General features: G+C 46.9%; 1 protein-coding gene across 1 annotated transcript in view; it reads left to right on the top strand.

The window, feature by feature from the left end:
* Nucleotides 1-15234, top strand: part of ACOXL (acyl-CoA oxidase like) — a 306567-nt gene that overhangs the window by 223312 nt on the left and 68021 nt on the right. The window contains exon 15 of the mRNA XM_045808789.2: nt 8854-8941. Coding sequence (XP_045664745.2) covers nt 8854-8941 — 88 coding nt within the window. The remainder of the gene's footprint in view (nt 1-8853; nt 8942-15234) is intronic.

Below are 15234 nucleotides of genomic sequence, written 5' to 3'. Positions count from 1 at the left end.
TCTTTCACATATTAAATGTACATTGTTCTGCCTTCTGTCAGCTTTAAGCAGTCACTAAGGGCAGTCAGGTTCCATAACATAGTCACATAGCTAAATGTGAATAATACGTTATTGAAACAAGATCTTTCTAGCTGATTGTACTCCAAAATGCATACTTTGGTGCCTGTAAAATCTATTTAAGGCCTCCTGATTCCCCCCTTCTATTCCACCAGAACTGTTAGAAGGAACTTTTAAAATGAGGAAGTAGTTAAGAAAGGGAGAAGGTATCAAATATTTGTTTATTTACGAATCTGTTGTCGGAAATTATCAAGATCGATTTCAGGAGCAGAGAGTTCAAATGTATGCTAAATGACCAGAGAGAGTGTATCATCCAACAATCATTTTCTATTCTGAAAGGCTAAGTAATGAGAAGCAGACTCTTAATTTAACACAAAAAGGAAAAAGGAGGAGAAATTAGGAAGTAATATATTCAGTTATAGCAGCCCTTTGCCAAGAGCCTATTGATTTCATGTTCTGACAATTTCAGTTAAGCCTTAGCGGGGAAAAGATTTAGCAACTGGTCAGATCAAACGTGTGGCCCCCACTCCTGGAACTCGTGCATGTGTAACGAAAATAGTCAGGTCTTCACTAGGAATGAGCTCCATCTTTGGGGGTTGTTTGTATTGCCAGGCCCAAAGACCAGAGCTTGGAGGACATTACAGGTGAGAAAAGGGGCTGCAAACACCTTGGCAGCCCCCAGAAGATCCAACAGACACCCGAACTGCGGTGCAAGGAGAGGCGGACCAGGAGTCTCGTGCCCTGTTTTTGCATAGATCCCACTCTACTGAATTCCCTCTTGTGATTTCTCTGCCCTCTGAAGCCAGTTTCTTTTCCAGTCCCTCCCCCCGCCCCCATGTCCATGTCTACCCTGACCACCCATGTGTGTGAAGGGGCTCCTTGATGTGGTCATTGGCCCTGGCCACTGTGCTAGGGGCTGGGCTGGTCACGGTCCTGCCCTGGTCAGAACAGCGCATACACTGCAGCATGGGAAGGGCTTCCACGGATGGGTGTGCCACGTGGTGGGGGCCCAGACCACAGGCGGGAGGGGGAGCTGTCGGAAGGCTTCCTGACCCAGGAGGGGGCAGTCAGGTGGGGCAGAGGGCAGGTGGAGAGAACTGCACGTGAAAATATCTGAAGCAAGAGAGGGAGTACGTCCTGGGACTGGACATAGTTCAAAGTAGAGAGGAGCCATGTGGGTGTGTGTGTGTGTGTGTGTGCGCGCGCGCATGCAAGCCTGTGTGTGCATGCACATATGTCTTCAAATGCGTGTTTCTTGAGAATGTGCTCCCAGCACCACTGGGAAGGAGAGCAGGCTGTCTATGGGGGAAGCCCCTGTGTGAACAACGAGGGCCACGTGGGGTGACGTCTTTGCTAATGCAGCTGCTCTGAACAGGCTCTGTTGGGGACTGGAGACGACAAGGGCCAGCAGGAGTTCCTCTCGTAGGTCAAACTCTGGAGCCACATCCATTTGTGTTCCAGTGAGCGATCTAGGACTGTTACTGGACTTCCCTGAGACTTACTACACAATCAGAATGTCTTTCTTATTACAGAGACAAGCACTATGGGGACGTGGATATGATCAGGAAACCCTAGTTGTTGGACCCCTTCCTACTGTCATGCCATTCATCATTCTTAAGTTGTGTTTCTCTAGGAAAACATGTGAATCCCAGCCTTTCACCCCAAGGGCTTATCTCCCCAAACAAGGGCTGTTCCATCCACCCCCACCCCGGCAGTCCTGCCACCTGCCACCTTCTAAGAGAAGGAGAGATTCTCATGCAGTGGAGCCTGGTCCACAGCTGGGATGGGCAAGTGTCTGGGGATGGGGGTGGTAGACAGAGGGCCACTGACCCAGGCTCTGAGACCAGACATGAACCCTGCAGCTGGCCCTTCCCCTTAGGCTCCCAAAGCCAGGACACAGCCCTCTCCAGGTTATTTTGAGCATATTTACTTTTCCTTCTCATAGGAAACAAGCTGGAACAGTAGACATAAAGGTGTCGTGCTGTGTCCTTTCACCTGGGATGTAGCAGGACATTGAGCTGGATGTTTCTCTGGCTGTCCTGGAGTTGCAGTGCAGGTCCAAAGGGCCGAGGTGCAGAGAATCTCATACTCCCAGTTCAGAAAGCTGCCAGTGAGGCGCCGGCTGTCGGACCCAGACACCCTGCTTTCTGTGAGGCACTAGTACAGAACAGACCAACACCCGGCTGTCGATGCAGGAAGAGGCTGGAGCCTTTTAGAGAAGACAGAATTCAGGAAGCATGGCTGTGGTGGGGAGGAGAGGGGTCCCCTTCCCAAAGCCAGTCAGAGGAAACCAAGTTAAATCAGGAGGAAAGCCTAAAGAGAAAAGGGAGAATTAATTTGGTGTGTGAACACTTAAGAGAGGAGTGAAAGGGGAAGCAGTGGATTTAGCCCAGGAGAAAAGACAGAACAGCACAGAGCAGGGGAAAGACTGAAAAACAGAAGGGCAAGAAAAACCTCAAAAAACAAAAACCCTAGAAAAATAGAAAAAAGTATAGAACAGCAGAAAATTCAGAAAAATTAAAAATATAAAAGGGTGAAAACGGTTGAGTAAGGCTCGAAACAGAGGTGGAAAGAAGAACTCAAGAGAGGAAGGGAACTATACAAAGTTTTTTAAAAAGAAAGACATAAAGGGGCGACTGAGTGGCTCAACTGGTTAAGCATCCGACTCTTGGTTTCAGCTCAGGTCATGATCTCAGGGTCATGAGATGGAGCCCCATGTTGGGCTCTGTGCTGGCCATGGAGACTGCTTGAGACGCTCTCTCTCCATCTACCCCTCCCTACCCCCACTCTCTTTCTTTCTAAAGAAAGAAAGAAAGAAAGAAAGAAAGAAAGAAAGAAAGAAAGAAAGAAAGAAAGAAAGAAAGAAAGAAAGAAAGAAAGAAAGAAAGAAAAAGAAAGAAAGAAAGAAAAGACATTAAAAAATATAAGAAGGCAGAAAAATATATAAAGACCCCCTCATCCCTCTCCTGAAAGGCAAGACGGAATGTCAAGTAAGAGGAGCAACAGGAATGCAGAGGTGTGGGCTGAGCAGGTGAGGAGCGGCCCTTCCTGGTCTGCCACGAGCTCTGTGAGGAGGCCCCTGAAGAGCAAAGCAGACTTTGGAGGGAGCGTGGCCCTGCCGACACCTTGATTCTGACTTCTGGCCTCTAGAACTGTGAGAGTGTACATTTCTGTTGTGTGACGTCACCAGGATAGTGGTCATGTGTTACAGCAGCCTTAATGTAACTCCTTAGTGTGACTTTACCTGTTCTTCTGCTCACAAGATAGGTAAGTTCCAAGCAAAGAAATGGGAAAAGGACAAAGAAGAAAAAAGGCACATGCTAGCTCAGCTGTATTTTTTTTTATTAGGAAAACAATAGCTTTCACAGAAGCACCGCCCAGTAGACTTCTGCCCACTGTCCTTGGCCATGGGGGCTACACGTCTAACTCTAGCTGTAAGGGAGCCTGGGGAGGTGAGCATTTTTAAAAATCAACTTTTATTTTATATATATAATTAATATATATTAAAATTGACCAATTTTAAGTGTACAATTCATGAGTTTTGGAAAGTGCTTATAGTCTAGATATAGAACATTTCCACCACCCCAAAAAGTTCCTTCCTGCTCCTTTGTAGTCAAACCCCTCCCCCTGCTCTGACTCCTGGAGAACAGAGTTTTCTTCTCAAATAGGATTGCCTTTTTTATAATTTAATATCAATGGAATAGGCCAGTAAATAGTCTTTTGCATTTGAGAGGTATCTAATTGTTGGGTGTATTAATAGTTGGTTCCTTTTTGTGCAGGAGTATTACTTTGTATGGCTGTACTACCATTTGTTTATCCATTAACCAATTGGGGGACATATGGATTAATTCCAGTTGGGCTGTTATGAATGAAGTTTCTATGAATGCTGTCAGACAACTCTTTGCCTGGCATATATTTTTATTTATCTTGTGTAAATATCTAGGAGTGGAATGGCTGAGTTCGATGGTACACATGTGTTCCTTAATAAGAAACCAGGAGAGTGTCTTCCAAAGTGGCTATACCATTTTGCCCTTTTGCCATTTTGCCCTTCCCACCTGCAATGAGTTCTCGTTTCCCCACCTCCTCACCAGTGCTTGGTATTGCCAGTCTTAGCCGTTCTGGTGGGTGTGTCGTGGTTCCTCATTGTGGTGTTAATTAGCATTTCTCAAATCTGTTTCATGTGTTTATTTGCCATTCATTTATCTGCTTCCGTGAAGTGTCTGTTCAAACGTTTTGCCCGTTTGTTAAAGTGGATTTTGTTTTCTTACTATTGAGTTGTAAGCTGTCTGTAAATTCTGTATAGATGTCCTTATTACATACATGATTTTTCAAATATTTTCTCCTAATCCATAACTTGTCTTTTCATTTCCTTAAGGTCTTTAAAGAGTAAAACTTTAATTTTGATGAAATTCAACCTTTTTGTGTCTTATCTCACAAAATCTTTGCCTATCCCAGTGTCACTATGGTGTTCTCCCATGGTTTCTTCCAGAATTTATTTTAGATTTAAGGCTTACATTTAGGTTTGTGATCCACCTCAAGTTAACTTTTTAATATGGTGTGAAGTAAGTTGAGTTTCATCTATTTATTTCTTTGCTTCTGTATGTGGATGTTTAGTTGTTGAAAAGACTTTTTTTCCCCGTTCAATAATACCTTGGTACCTTGGTCGAAAATCAGTTGACCATGCCTATATGGCTCTTTTTCTGGACTCTTTTTTCCGATTCATCTATATTTCTATTCTTATTCCAATACCATACTGTTGTATTTACTATAGTTTTATACTAAGTCTTGAAATCAGCGTGAATCCTCCAACTTGTTTTTTTCTCAAAATGGTTTCGATTACCCGAGGTCCTCTGTATTTCCATATAAGGTTTACAATCAGCTTGTCAAGTTCTACACACATGAAAGTCTGCTGGGATTTTGCTTGGCATAGTGCTGGCTCCATAGATCACAATGAGAAGTGACATCTTAGCACTGTACAGTTTTCTGGCCCATGAGCACAGTACAGCTTTCCCTTCATTTGTGTGTCCCTTTCAATTTCTTTCTGCAATGTCGTTTTCCTTTCCATATACAGATATTGCATGTGCTGTGTAAAGTGCATCTGTGAGTATTCTGTATGTTCGATGCTATTGCAATGGTATTTTTATTTCAAGTACGAATTGTTCATTGCTAGAATATAGAAATTCAATTGATTTTTTTTCAAAATCTTGCATCTTGTGACTTTGCTGCTTAATTTGCTAATTAGTTTTAATAGCTTTATGATACATTTCTTAGGATTTTTTTACATAGAAAATCATATCTTTTTGGATGAAGACGGTTTTACTTATTCCTTTCCAATCTCTACACCTTTAATTTCTTTTTCTTAGCTTATTATCCTGGCTGGAATCTGCAGGACAACACTGAGTAGAAGTGTTCACAGACATTCTTGTCTTCCCAATCCTAGGGAGAAAGCACTCAGTCTTTCCTATTAAGTGTGATGTTAGCTGAGGTTTTTTTGGTAGTTCCTCTGTAGGGAGATAAGTATTTTTAACTGGATATATTGCTGCCTAAAGGTTTTGGGGGTTTTTCTAGAAAAGAAGAAGGAAGAATGGACATGGGCATCCATCAGAAGCGAGGCCAGCAGGGGTTTCTTAATGAGTTCAGCCCTGTCTTAACTGTGTGATGATTTATTAGGAAGTAAGCATTTATTTCCACTAGAGGTTTTAAGTGTGGAGTATGGTTCACGTTACACATGACCGTTGTGTGACAATGCATCTTTATGAACTGTATTTGGGAGGGACAGGTGTTGCCAGGGAACCAACTCCCCATTAGTCCATTGGGAGGCAGTGTAGCCTGTGGTTAGAAACATGGGCTCAGAAGCCTGGGTGCCCAGTCCCAATCCAGCTCTGCAACCTTGGGCAAATTCCTCAACCTGTGTCAGTTTTCCACCTGCAAAAATGAAGGTATCAAAAGATGTCAGTAATTCCTACCTCCAGGGCTTCTGAAGACTCAATGAACAAATGCAATTAAGAGCTTAAAACAGCGTCTGTTGTCTGGTGCATTTTAAGAAGACTTTTGTTTGCATAAAGCTAAGTTACACACAAGTTTTCAGTAGCAGGTTTACTGCTTGAAGTAAAGAACAGCCATCCATTTCAAAAAAACAAAAAACAAACAAACAAACAAATCCATTCTCCAGAAACCTCCTATTAAGGTTTTGTAAGGAGAGAGGGTTAGATACTTGATTTCTGTGGTTTTGCATGTTATTGGTGCAATGGATACATTTAAAGATCCTGTGCACTGCATAGCAATTATCAGCTGGGTTACAGTTGTGGGCAGTGACACCCCGGAGCCCACGCTGAGTCTATACTTAAAGGCTGAACCAGGGTTTGACCTTCTGATCTACTCGTTTTGACCACTTGACAGTGGCTGGAATGGGCCCCCACACACTGTTCTTGGGCTGCCCCACCTGGACGTGTGGACCACTGTGCAGCCCCCAGTTGGCTTCAACCTATTATTTCTGGCCAGCAAACTCTAATTCATGGGGACAGAGGCTTCTCGGTCAGCCTGTTGCTTTCCCAAGCATCTGCCTTCTACCGACATGTTCCCAAGTCAAGTCCTGGGTGCCATCCTTCAATGGGGGGCAAGTCATGCCAGCCTTCCTGTCTGGAGTGGGGTGCGAGGGGACACTCGCCAGCAGGAACGAGGTCACACTGAACCTGCTCAAGTGGGTGGTGCTGCAGCATTGTGATGTTGACATATGACTTAGGAACAGGTTGGCAGGCCCTCCTTTCCCCTTAACTTGAACTTGCTTTTTTTTTTTGGCCTTGTACTTTTTGAGGGTGCAGTCACAGCAAGTTTTGTAAAGAGTCTTCTGCAGTGTTTTCTCATCTGAAGTCCCTTCATCATGTAGGGTCTACGTTGTCCAGCCAATTGTCTGTTTCTGGTTTTCTCTAGATCGGACCAGTGAAAGATTTGAATGTATATGTTGAGTTTTTTAAAAATATGAGTGCCCTCAGTTCTGTTTGGACACACCTGCACAATATTTTACCCTTCCTCTCTCCTTCCCATACAGCGGGGGGGTTGGGGGGGCAGCTGACACATATTTAGGAGAGCCTGTCCACCAGGCGCCAACACGGATTTCCCGGTGTTTTTCTCTACAGTGTGATGGGTAGAGTTTGGGGACAGGAGTATTTGGCCAGCTCTTGTCCTCACCTCTGCCAAAGGTGTTCTATAGTCCGTTCCTTGAGAGCTGCATTCTCTACCACACCTTTTCAGCCGTCGTTTTGATTCTAGTACCAAGAGATATTGATTCAGGGAGCAAGACAGACATTATCCTCTCCCTTGACTGTCATAAGACGCCCCAGTTAGGTGGGGACTCCGAGGCACATGTGACATGGTCCTCCAAACTGTGCCTGCTGCCCCAGGTGGTCATGCTAAATTATACATGGGTGGAGGCTTTCTGCAGTGCTGTTTTTCCACCGGAGCACAAAGCCCTCTGTCACAGGAGGGATTTGACAAAGCGAGTCCTCCAGGCCCTGCAGGAACCGTGGAGCTGCAGGGGGCAGGTTCCCTTCCAACCACCGGGCTCGACGGTGTGTGAGTTTAAAACAAATGGGAAGCCGATGCAGAGAGTTTGACTTTCTATTTGAGTGTTATTTCTTTGAGCAAAGACAAGGGCTGAAATTTTTTTTTTAAAGATTTTATTTATTTATTTGACAAAGACAGCCAGTGAGAGAGGGAACACAGGCAGGGGGAGTGGGAGAGGAAGAAGCAGGTTCCTAGCGGAGGAGCCTGATGTGGGGCTCGATCCCAGAACGCTGGGATCACGCCCTGAGCCGAAGGCAGACGCTTAACGACTACACCACCCAGGTGCCCCATAAGGGCTGAAATTTTAAATATCAAACTGTTAGGGTTTCAAAACAAAACAAAACAAAACAAAAAGGCAAGAAGAAACAAAGAAAAGTCAGAAGTGACACATTTAACACTCTTCTCTGGTCAGATAAGAATCTGCCCTGAGCTCCACCTAAATGACTAACTGCCAGCTTCGTGATTCGGCATCTTTCTCTTTGTGTATTTTCTTCCTTCTTATCTTCTTCTAGTTCTATGTCCTCACTTCTCGCCAACTAAAAACAGAACAAAACAAAGCAAAGCAAAGAACAAAGCAAAACAACTCCCTTCGTTGGAGTGACTGAAAGACCATCTCCCACGGGGAAGACCGGCTAAAGGGACGGGTCCGATGGACGGACGACGTGGAGGTGCTGTGAGCGCCGTTCCCACGCTCCCGGGAGCCCCTCACACGCATCGCGCCTGGCCGCTGCCAAACGCCCGTGCTGGAGACCTACCAGGCATTCCAGAAACAACTTGCAAACGAATGGAAGCACCTGCCTACCGTGAAAGGAAGGAGGGAGGGAAGGCAGGTTCGTTTTGGTGATTAGATTTATGCAGCTCGTTCTGGTATCTGCAATTCTCCAGGCAGCGAGCGACCCCATTAACACAGTGTCGCTTTATCCGTGCGCGCACTCTCGGCTTCACGTTGTTTCCCGGACGCCTGTTCCATCTCAAGAGTCGGCAGCTGGCAGTGGCCTCACACAGGTTTGCTACGTGTGAGGAATTCCTACAAACACGTAAACCGGACTCACAGTACACTGATGGCGTTTCTTTGTCAACAAATAGCTCCTGTGGGTCACGGAGGTCAGCCTTGCGACCTACCCAGGCTTAAGGGGGTACCAAAAATGTGAGAATTTGCCATCTGCCTTGCTTCTAAGTTCTGTTCTCCGAGAAGATCGTCAGTGGTTATTTTTTATTCTGTCCGTTTGACAGGTGATGACCCAGAAAGAGGACTTCTTCAGTGCCTGGAACTCGTGTCTTCATCACGTTGCTTCCCTGTCTCTGGCGCACATCCACAGAGGTCAGTTGGCTCTTGTTGAGTATTTGTAATTGGGCGGCGCAGAGGGCTGCGAGGTATCTGGGAATAAGACTGCAGACGAAGGCCAGTCCCCACACCAGGCTGAGCCCTCATGTTGAATGTAGGGCCCCGAAATAACTTAACACCCAACTTACCAGGAACTCTGACCAAACGACACCCACAAAACCTAACACTGAACTCCAGGAACAGTGCACCCAACACAACCTGACAACTGCCAACAGCACTGGCTCCATAGAAGCCAGCTGGCAAATGGCGGGCCCCTCGGCAGTGGCCCTCTGCCCAGCAGGGACTGCCATTCCCAAGTAAACACACCGGAGGGTGCACACAGATAAAGGGAGGTGTTTTAATAGGATCGCTGCCTGAAGAATTTCAAGTACCGCAACTAACTACTTAAACCTAATCCTCGAATTAGCGAGAAACCGGTTCAGCCTTTTTAAGCAGTGGCTCTCAACCAGAGGCGATTGTGCCCTCTTGGAAACATTTGGACAGATTTTTTTTTTGGAGACATTTGGAGAGATTTTTTTGCTGCCACAACCGAGCAGGGGTTGCTAGTGGGTAAACACCCCACTGCTAAACACCCCACGGGGTGTGGACGGCACCCACAGCGAAGAGTTATCCTGCCTCAATGTCAGGAGCGCAGACACCGAGAAGGCGTTGAGTGTCCATCATGACCTCAACAAACCCAAATCACATAAAATAAAGTGAAACTTTGAAAACAGAGTAAAATCCATCAAGATACGGCAAATTATTCTTGAAAATTTTGTGTGGCATCAAGAATCATTCGTTCATTCATCATGTACTCTTACTCCATGGGGGGGAAGTCTTAAAAGAAAAAGGCTCTCACGGTGCTTGTTTGCTGTGTGGGGTTTTCTGTCCCACCAAGTTCATGGCTGGCCCTGGGAAGGCAGGGTCGGGTTTGGTCACCACCACAGCTCCAGGGCCTGGCTCCCAGTCCTGGCGTGTCCTCAGGCACCGTGCCGCGGGTGGAATTTTTGGATGGGTTCTGCTAAGGGTCAAGCCAGCAAATCAGGCATGCCTGAATCCCACCCGACCTCACAGCCTGGCCACCCTCCTCCCCAAGCAGGCAGTCCCAGAAGAGCAGAACGCCACGTTATTAGTCACGGTGGGGCTGCCCGGGCCCCTCCCTGAGAGCTGACAAGAGCCAGGTTGAGGTGAGTCGACTGAGCCTGGCCTCTTCTCTCCCTCAAGGCTCAATCCAGTGCCTGGGACCTTGGTGAGCCTCATGACACAGGGCTCGAGAGTATGGACAGGAATGAGAACACGCAAGTGCGCACGCCAAGAGCACGGATTCCTCATGGGGCCTGGGGCACCACACCCAGGGAGCAGCTTTTTTACACAGTGACCACGTTCCATAACAACCGCGGCCTCACTAGCCCCCCAGATTTGGATTGACTTCCCCCTTGTCCCCGGGGAAGGAGTGGAGGAGAACAGAGTGGGGCTGAGAGGGGCAGAGGGAGGGCAAAAGATTCCCTTCCCCACAGGTCATTAAGGCACAGGATTGAGTTCCCTCCTCTGTGGATCCAGAAATTGTAATTTGTCTGCACACCCACAGCATGTGAGGCTCAGAGGAATTGACTCAGATTCAAATTCAAAATCAAATTCAAAGGTGACAGCTATATAAACCAGAATTCGAGTTTACTTGTCACAAATGAAAACCCAACTGCTGAGTCGTTCGCACGCGCTCCATCCTGTGGGGAACTGTCCGTGTGGCATTCAAGGGCAGGCAGAATGCTGCAGAAGGCTGGACTGTTTGGACAGCTCTTGGAGGAGCGTGGGAGCGTCCACGCTGGCCTGCCTGCCGCCGAGGCTGGGTCCTGGAGCCCACCGGCTGTCCGCTTCCTGGACCGTCTCCGTGTGCTCAGCACCAGCCTCACCCCTGAGAAGTTTACGAAAACCACCCCTCTTCTGTTGCGGGGTTGTTTTTTCAGATTTGTTGATCAGGCTAACACTTACCTGAGATGTAAAGCGGCACACGAGGCACATTTACTGAAGGCAGTGACGTCCCAGGCCTTCCTCTCCACTCTGTGCAGACATTTATGGCTCCACTCTCAGGGGTGCCTATGGCCCCAGTGCCTGGGCTCCTCCCCCTGCTCCTCTGTGTACTGGCCACAGGTGTTACCCTCCCAGGATACGAGCAGGATCCACGTGGCCTCCACGTGAATCACTTCTAAACAAAAGGAGATGGGATTAAATTTGAAAGGGGGGCATCAAAGAATCCCTGAACTCATGCCTTGGTCTTGGAAACGCTGACCATTACGCCTTGTACCACTCATCCCATCTGTCGAGAGCATAGTTAGGTTTGGTATGAGGGTTGAGAACTTGGGCTCTAGAGTCAGGTTAACTGAATGCAAAGGCTTTATTTACCTCTACCTGCTGTGTGACTCTGAGTGAATTAACCAGCCTTTCTGAGCTTTAGTCTCATCTTTATTTATAAAATAGAGATAATGTGATATTTACCTCATGGGGCTATTGAGAATATACTTGAAAGCCCTTACCTTACCATCTGATCCATAGTTAGGGTTCAATAAAAATCTTTTATTACTGTTAATTACTACTCTACAAAATCCTTAGTTCCCATTGCCGAAGTGGAACATTTAGATCCTTGTTTCTTTCTTTCTTTTTTTTTTAAAGATTTTATTTATTTATTTGACAGAGATAGAGACAGCCAGCGAGAGAGGGAACACAAGCAGGGGGAGTGGGAGAGGAAGAAGCAGGCTCCTAGCGGAGGAGCCTGATGTGGGGCTCGATCCCATAATGCCAGGATCACGCCCTGAGCCGAAGGCAGACGCTTAACCGCTGTGCCACCCAGGCGCCCCTAGATCCTTGTTTCTTAAGCTTAAGAACAAGAGAACAATTAAGCAAGTTAGATTCCAGTGTAGGAAATCTTAACACAGGCAGGAAACATCAAAGATTTAATATTGCCACAGCACAAAAGCAATCCAAATGGATTCCCTACCTTTTACTGGTTAATAACCACAGTAGCAGAAGCGATTATTTTCAGGAAATTGGCCCCCTTCGGTGTCAGAGGAAGACAATTTGTCTGTATAAAGTAACAGAAGAAAAAATAATAAGAGTTAGTTCAGTGACAGCATCTAGACATCCCAGGAATGTTTTGAGATAGAGAAAGCCATCCGTAATGAGGAGGCCCGAACAGATACAGAACGGGTTCTCATGGTAGGGATGTGCCGAGCGCGCACTGCGCAGGGACAATTCCGTCAGCGTATCATTACACTGAAATAGCGAGCTGCGCCACTGCCAGAGGTCCCCAGGGGTTGGGAGAAGAAGTAGAAGGAGCCCATCTGTCTTCGGTGACCAGGCCCAGATGTTGCCTCTGGAGACTTTCAAAGAAAGAGCACAAAGGAGGGAAGGGTAGAATCAGTCCGCAGAAACACAGACCTTAACATCACCCCAGATGAAAATGAACTCAGAATCTAGCCATTTTTATTAGGAACAAATGGGGGGAAAAAAGCCTTCTGGCATCAGTATCTGTTGTCACCTGAAGACTCAGGAAAACCATGTTTGAAATAAAAATGTTAAGCAGTCTCTAGTGGTTTCTGAAGTGGGATGTAACCATTACAATGATAAATTGTTATTTTTCTGTGATACACATTTTTATCTTGCCCTAGAAAGAGCAGTTCTGAAGCACAGTGCTGTCTGAACCCCTAAGGGTGTACCAATACCTAAACGAAAAAGAGAAACTAAGCACTTTTATTAAATAAATTACATCTACTGTTCTCCAGCTCCATGCAGAACTGTCTCTTGGTTTTTCCATTCTCTAAGCTTGTAAGGTGTTCTCATTATGCCGCAGAAGTCCCTTCTCTGGTTCTTCATAAAGTGACTAATAATTTAGAATGTTCACATTACGAGCACATTGTAATTATGATTAGAATATATAAGTAGTGTGGCTTTCTGCCTATCAGAGGATTAATTTCAGACTCCGCTCAGGGACGATTTATTTCCAAACAAGACTTTCTTTGTCAATAAAAATGTGATCATATGTGTTACTAAAGCATTCTTTTTGTATTGTATCCGTGAGTGTTTGCTCCAGTATCCTTCATGGGGTCAGCATTCTTCATCCCCGTGGTTAATGGAGCTATTCTTTAAACAAAACTACATTCACCTCAGCTTGGTTTCAGCTTTGGCATTCATCTTCCAGGAACTACGGGAATATGCTTACCACCTCAGTGAATGTGCATTTCATTATTCGAGCTCAGAAAAATCAAATTCCATAACTTCATCCAGGAGCCCCGTGTGGATTTAGGTCCTCGTCACCCCCTTACACTCCACTGCAGAAGTGCCCCAAGACCCTAAATCCTCTGCACTTGAGGAGCTAACCTGCCCTCTGGGGTGGAACCGAAGTCGAAAATCAATATATCTTATTTGAATACAAGTTTCTTCAGTGTGTTTTGCTATTGCTGCTGGAGATGGCGGTCTGGCAGGTGGGGAAGGAGGGTAGGTACCACAGGTATTGCGTTGGCTGGGACCACCTGCGTGCCTTCCTTTCCTGGGGGACCCTCTGCTGGGTGGGACAATATTTAGAAGCAGGCCCAGCATGCCCTGACAGGTGGTTTGGGGTGGGAGGGAGGAGCTTTGGGTACTGCAGCCCCTGATGCTGACCTTCCTCTTTGTCTAGCACCCATTAACTGTGTGGGTGGTGGAAGCAGGCGAGGGGGTCCAGACAGCCAAGAATGGTCAGGCACAATTTGCAGCAGCATCTTGGAGGCCCCAACACCAGGAAGAGAAGGACCATCTCCAGCTTTGTTCCCTCTACCCCAGTCACATGGCTGAACCTCAGAGCCATTCGTTCCTGAGAACAAAAGGTGCAGTAGGGAGTTGAGGGTCCCCATTTCAGAGCGTGTGACACCTAGGAGAGCCCATGCGACCGTTCCAGTCCTCTGTAGGAGTTGCTGGGTCCCTAAAGCCTGAAGTCTGGGACAGCGGAGAGGGGCCATCTGGAATGGCAGCAGGTGGACACGCTTTCCCTGCACTTACACAAGATTGCTCCAAGGGACAGAGATAAGAGTGGAGGCTCCTGCCGAGGGAGGCACGCAATGGAATGGAGACTGTTTTCAGTAAGAGCATGGGGGACTTTGGGCTCATGCAGACGGTGGCTTTATTAAAAGAAAAGAAAAATGTGAGTTTGAAGCATTGCTACACACCAACCCTTGGAGGAGGGCAGCATTGCTTCATGAGCAAATGGACACAGGAAGAGAAAGTTCTACAATGCAGACCGCCCAACATCATACCACATTCCTGGCCTTTCCCCTTCTGGGAAAGTGGGTGAGGCAGAGCGTGGCTCCCAGGCTTCTGTAAGTCTACTGAAGAACTCTTCTCCAGCGTCAGGAAGGTTGCTCCTGTCATCAAAATGCTGGGGTTTCTCCCCCCAAGACCTCGCCTTCTCCCCGTGGCCACACAGGTAAACGTGCAATGTGGGTCAGCCCCACCAAAGACCCCCGGTACCGTTCACCCAAGAAATGCTGTCACACTGGCCTCACTAGAGGTCTGAGCCCCCGAGGCCCCTAATCACCCCACTGGGAGCGTGTCACTAAGAAAGCTGTCCTGAGAGGACTCTGCTAACTCACTCTTCTTTGAAGGAGGTGACCGTCTATGAAAGAATTTTGGGACTAATGACCCGAGGTTTCTGTTGCCCTGGGACGAAGGGGACAGTGGAAAAGGCAAAGTCTAACTCCTGCATGATATCGGTTCTGTGGAGGAGACGGTTCAGAACAGATTTAGCTGCAGTACTTGACCCAGATGCTAATAAAGTGTCACATGTCCCTGGAGGCCCAGTTCTCGGCCGACTGTCATGCTCACTGCAGCCTCCATCTGACGAGGGTTTCCCCTGGGCCGGAGCCATGTCGTTTCTTCGGTCTCCACAACAAGCTCGCAAAGCCCGCTGAGAAACAGGCTCAGAGGAGGGACCGATTGGCTCGGATCACATACAACCAAGGGCTTCACCCTCAGGCTGGCTAACCCCAGAGCCTTGCTCAGAAAAGCTTCCTAGGCACCAGCTTTTGAGGGAAACCCTCCTACCACCAACTCTCCAAGGGCTTTCCTTCCTACGGATAAACACCAGAGGCTGGGGGTTACAGCCTTCTTGAACTTTAGGAGATCTTTCTTTGTGTATTTACTTAACACATACTTTCCTATATTAAAGTTGGTCTGTACTGCTTTTCGCTACTCTTACTGCATTTGTCTCTGAATAGTGCATCTTATATTTTCCATCTCACAGGTTTTCTGTGAGGATAAAATGA

Source organism: Ursus americanus, chromosome 7 (assembly GCF_024610735.1).
Source record: "Ursus americanus isolate L20-20 chromosome 7, mUrsAme1.1.p, whole genome shotgun sequence".
Lineage (NCBI taxonomy): Eukaryota > Metazoa > Chordata > Mammalia > Carnivora > Ursidae > Ursus > Ursus americanus.
This window is presented reverse-complemented; position numbering and strand designations above follow the sequence as displayed.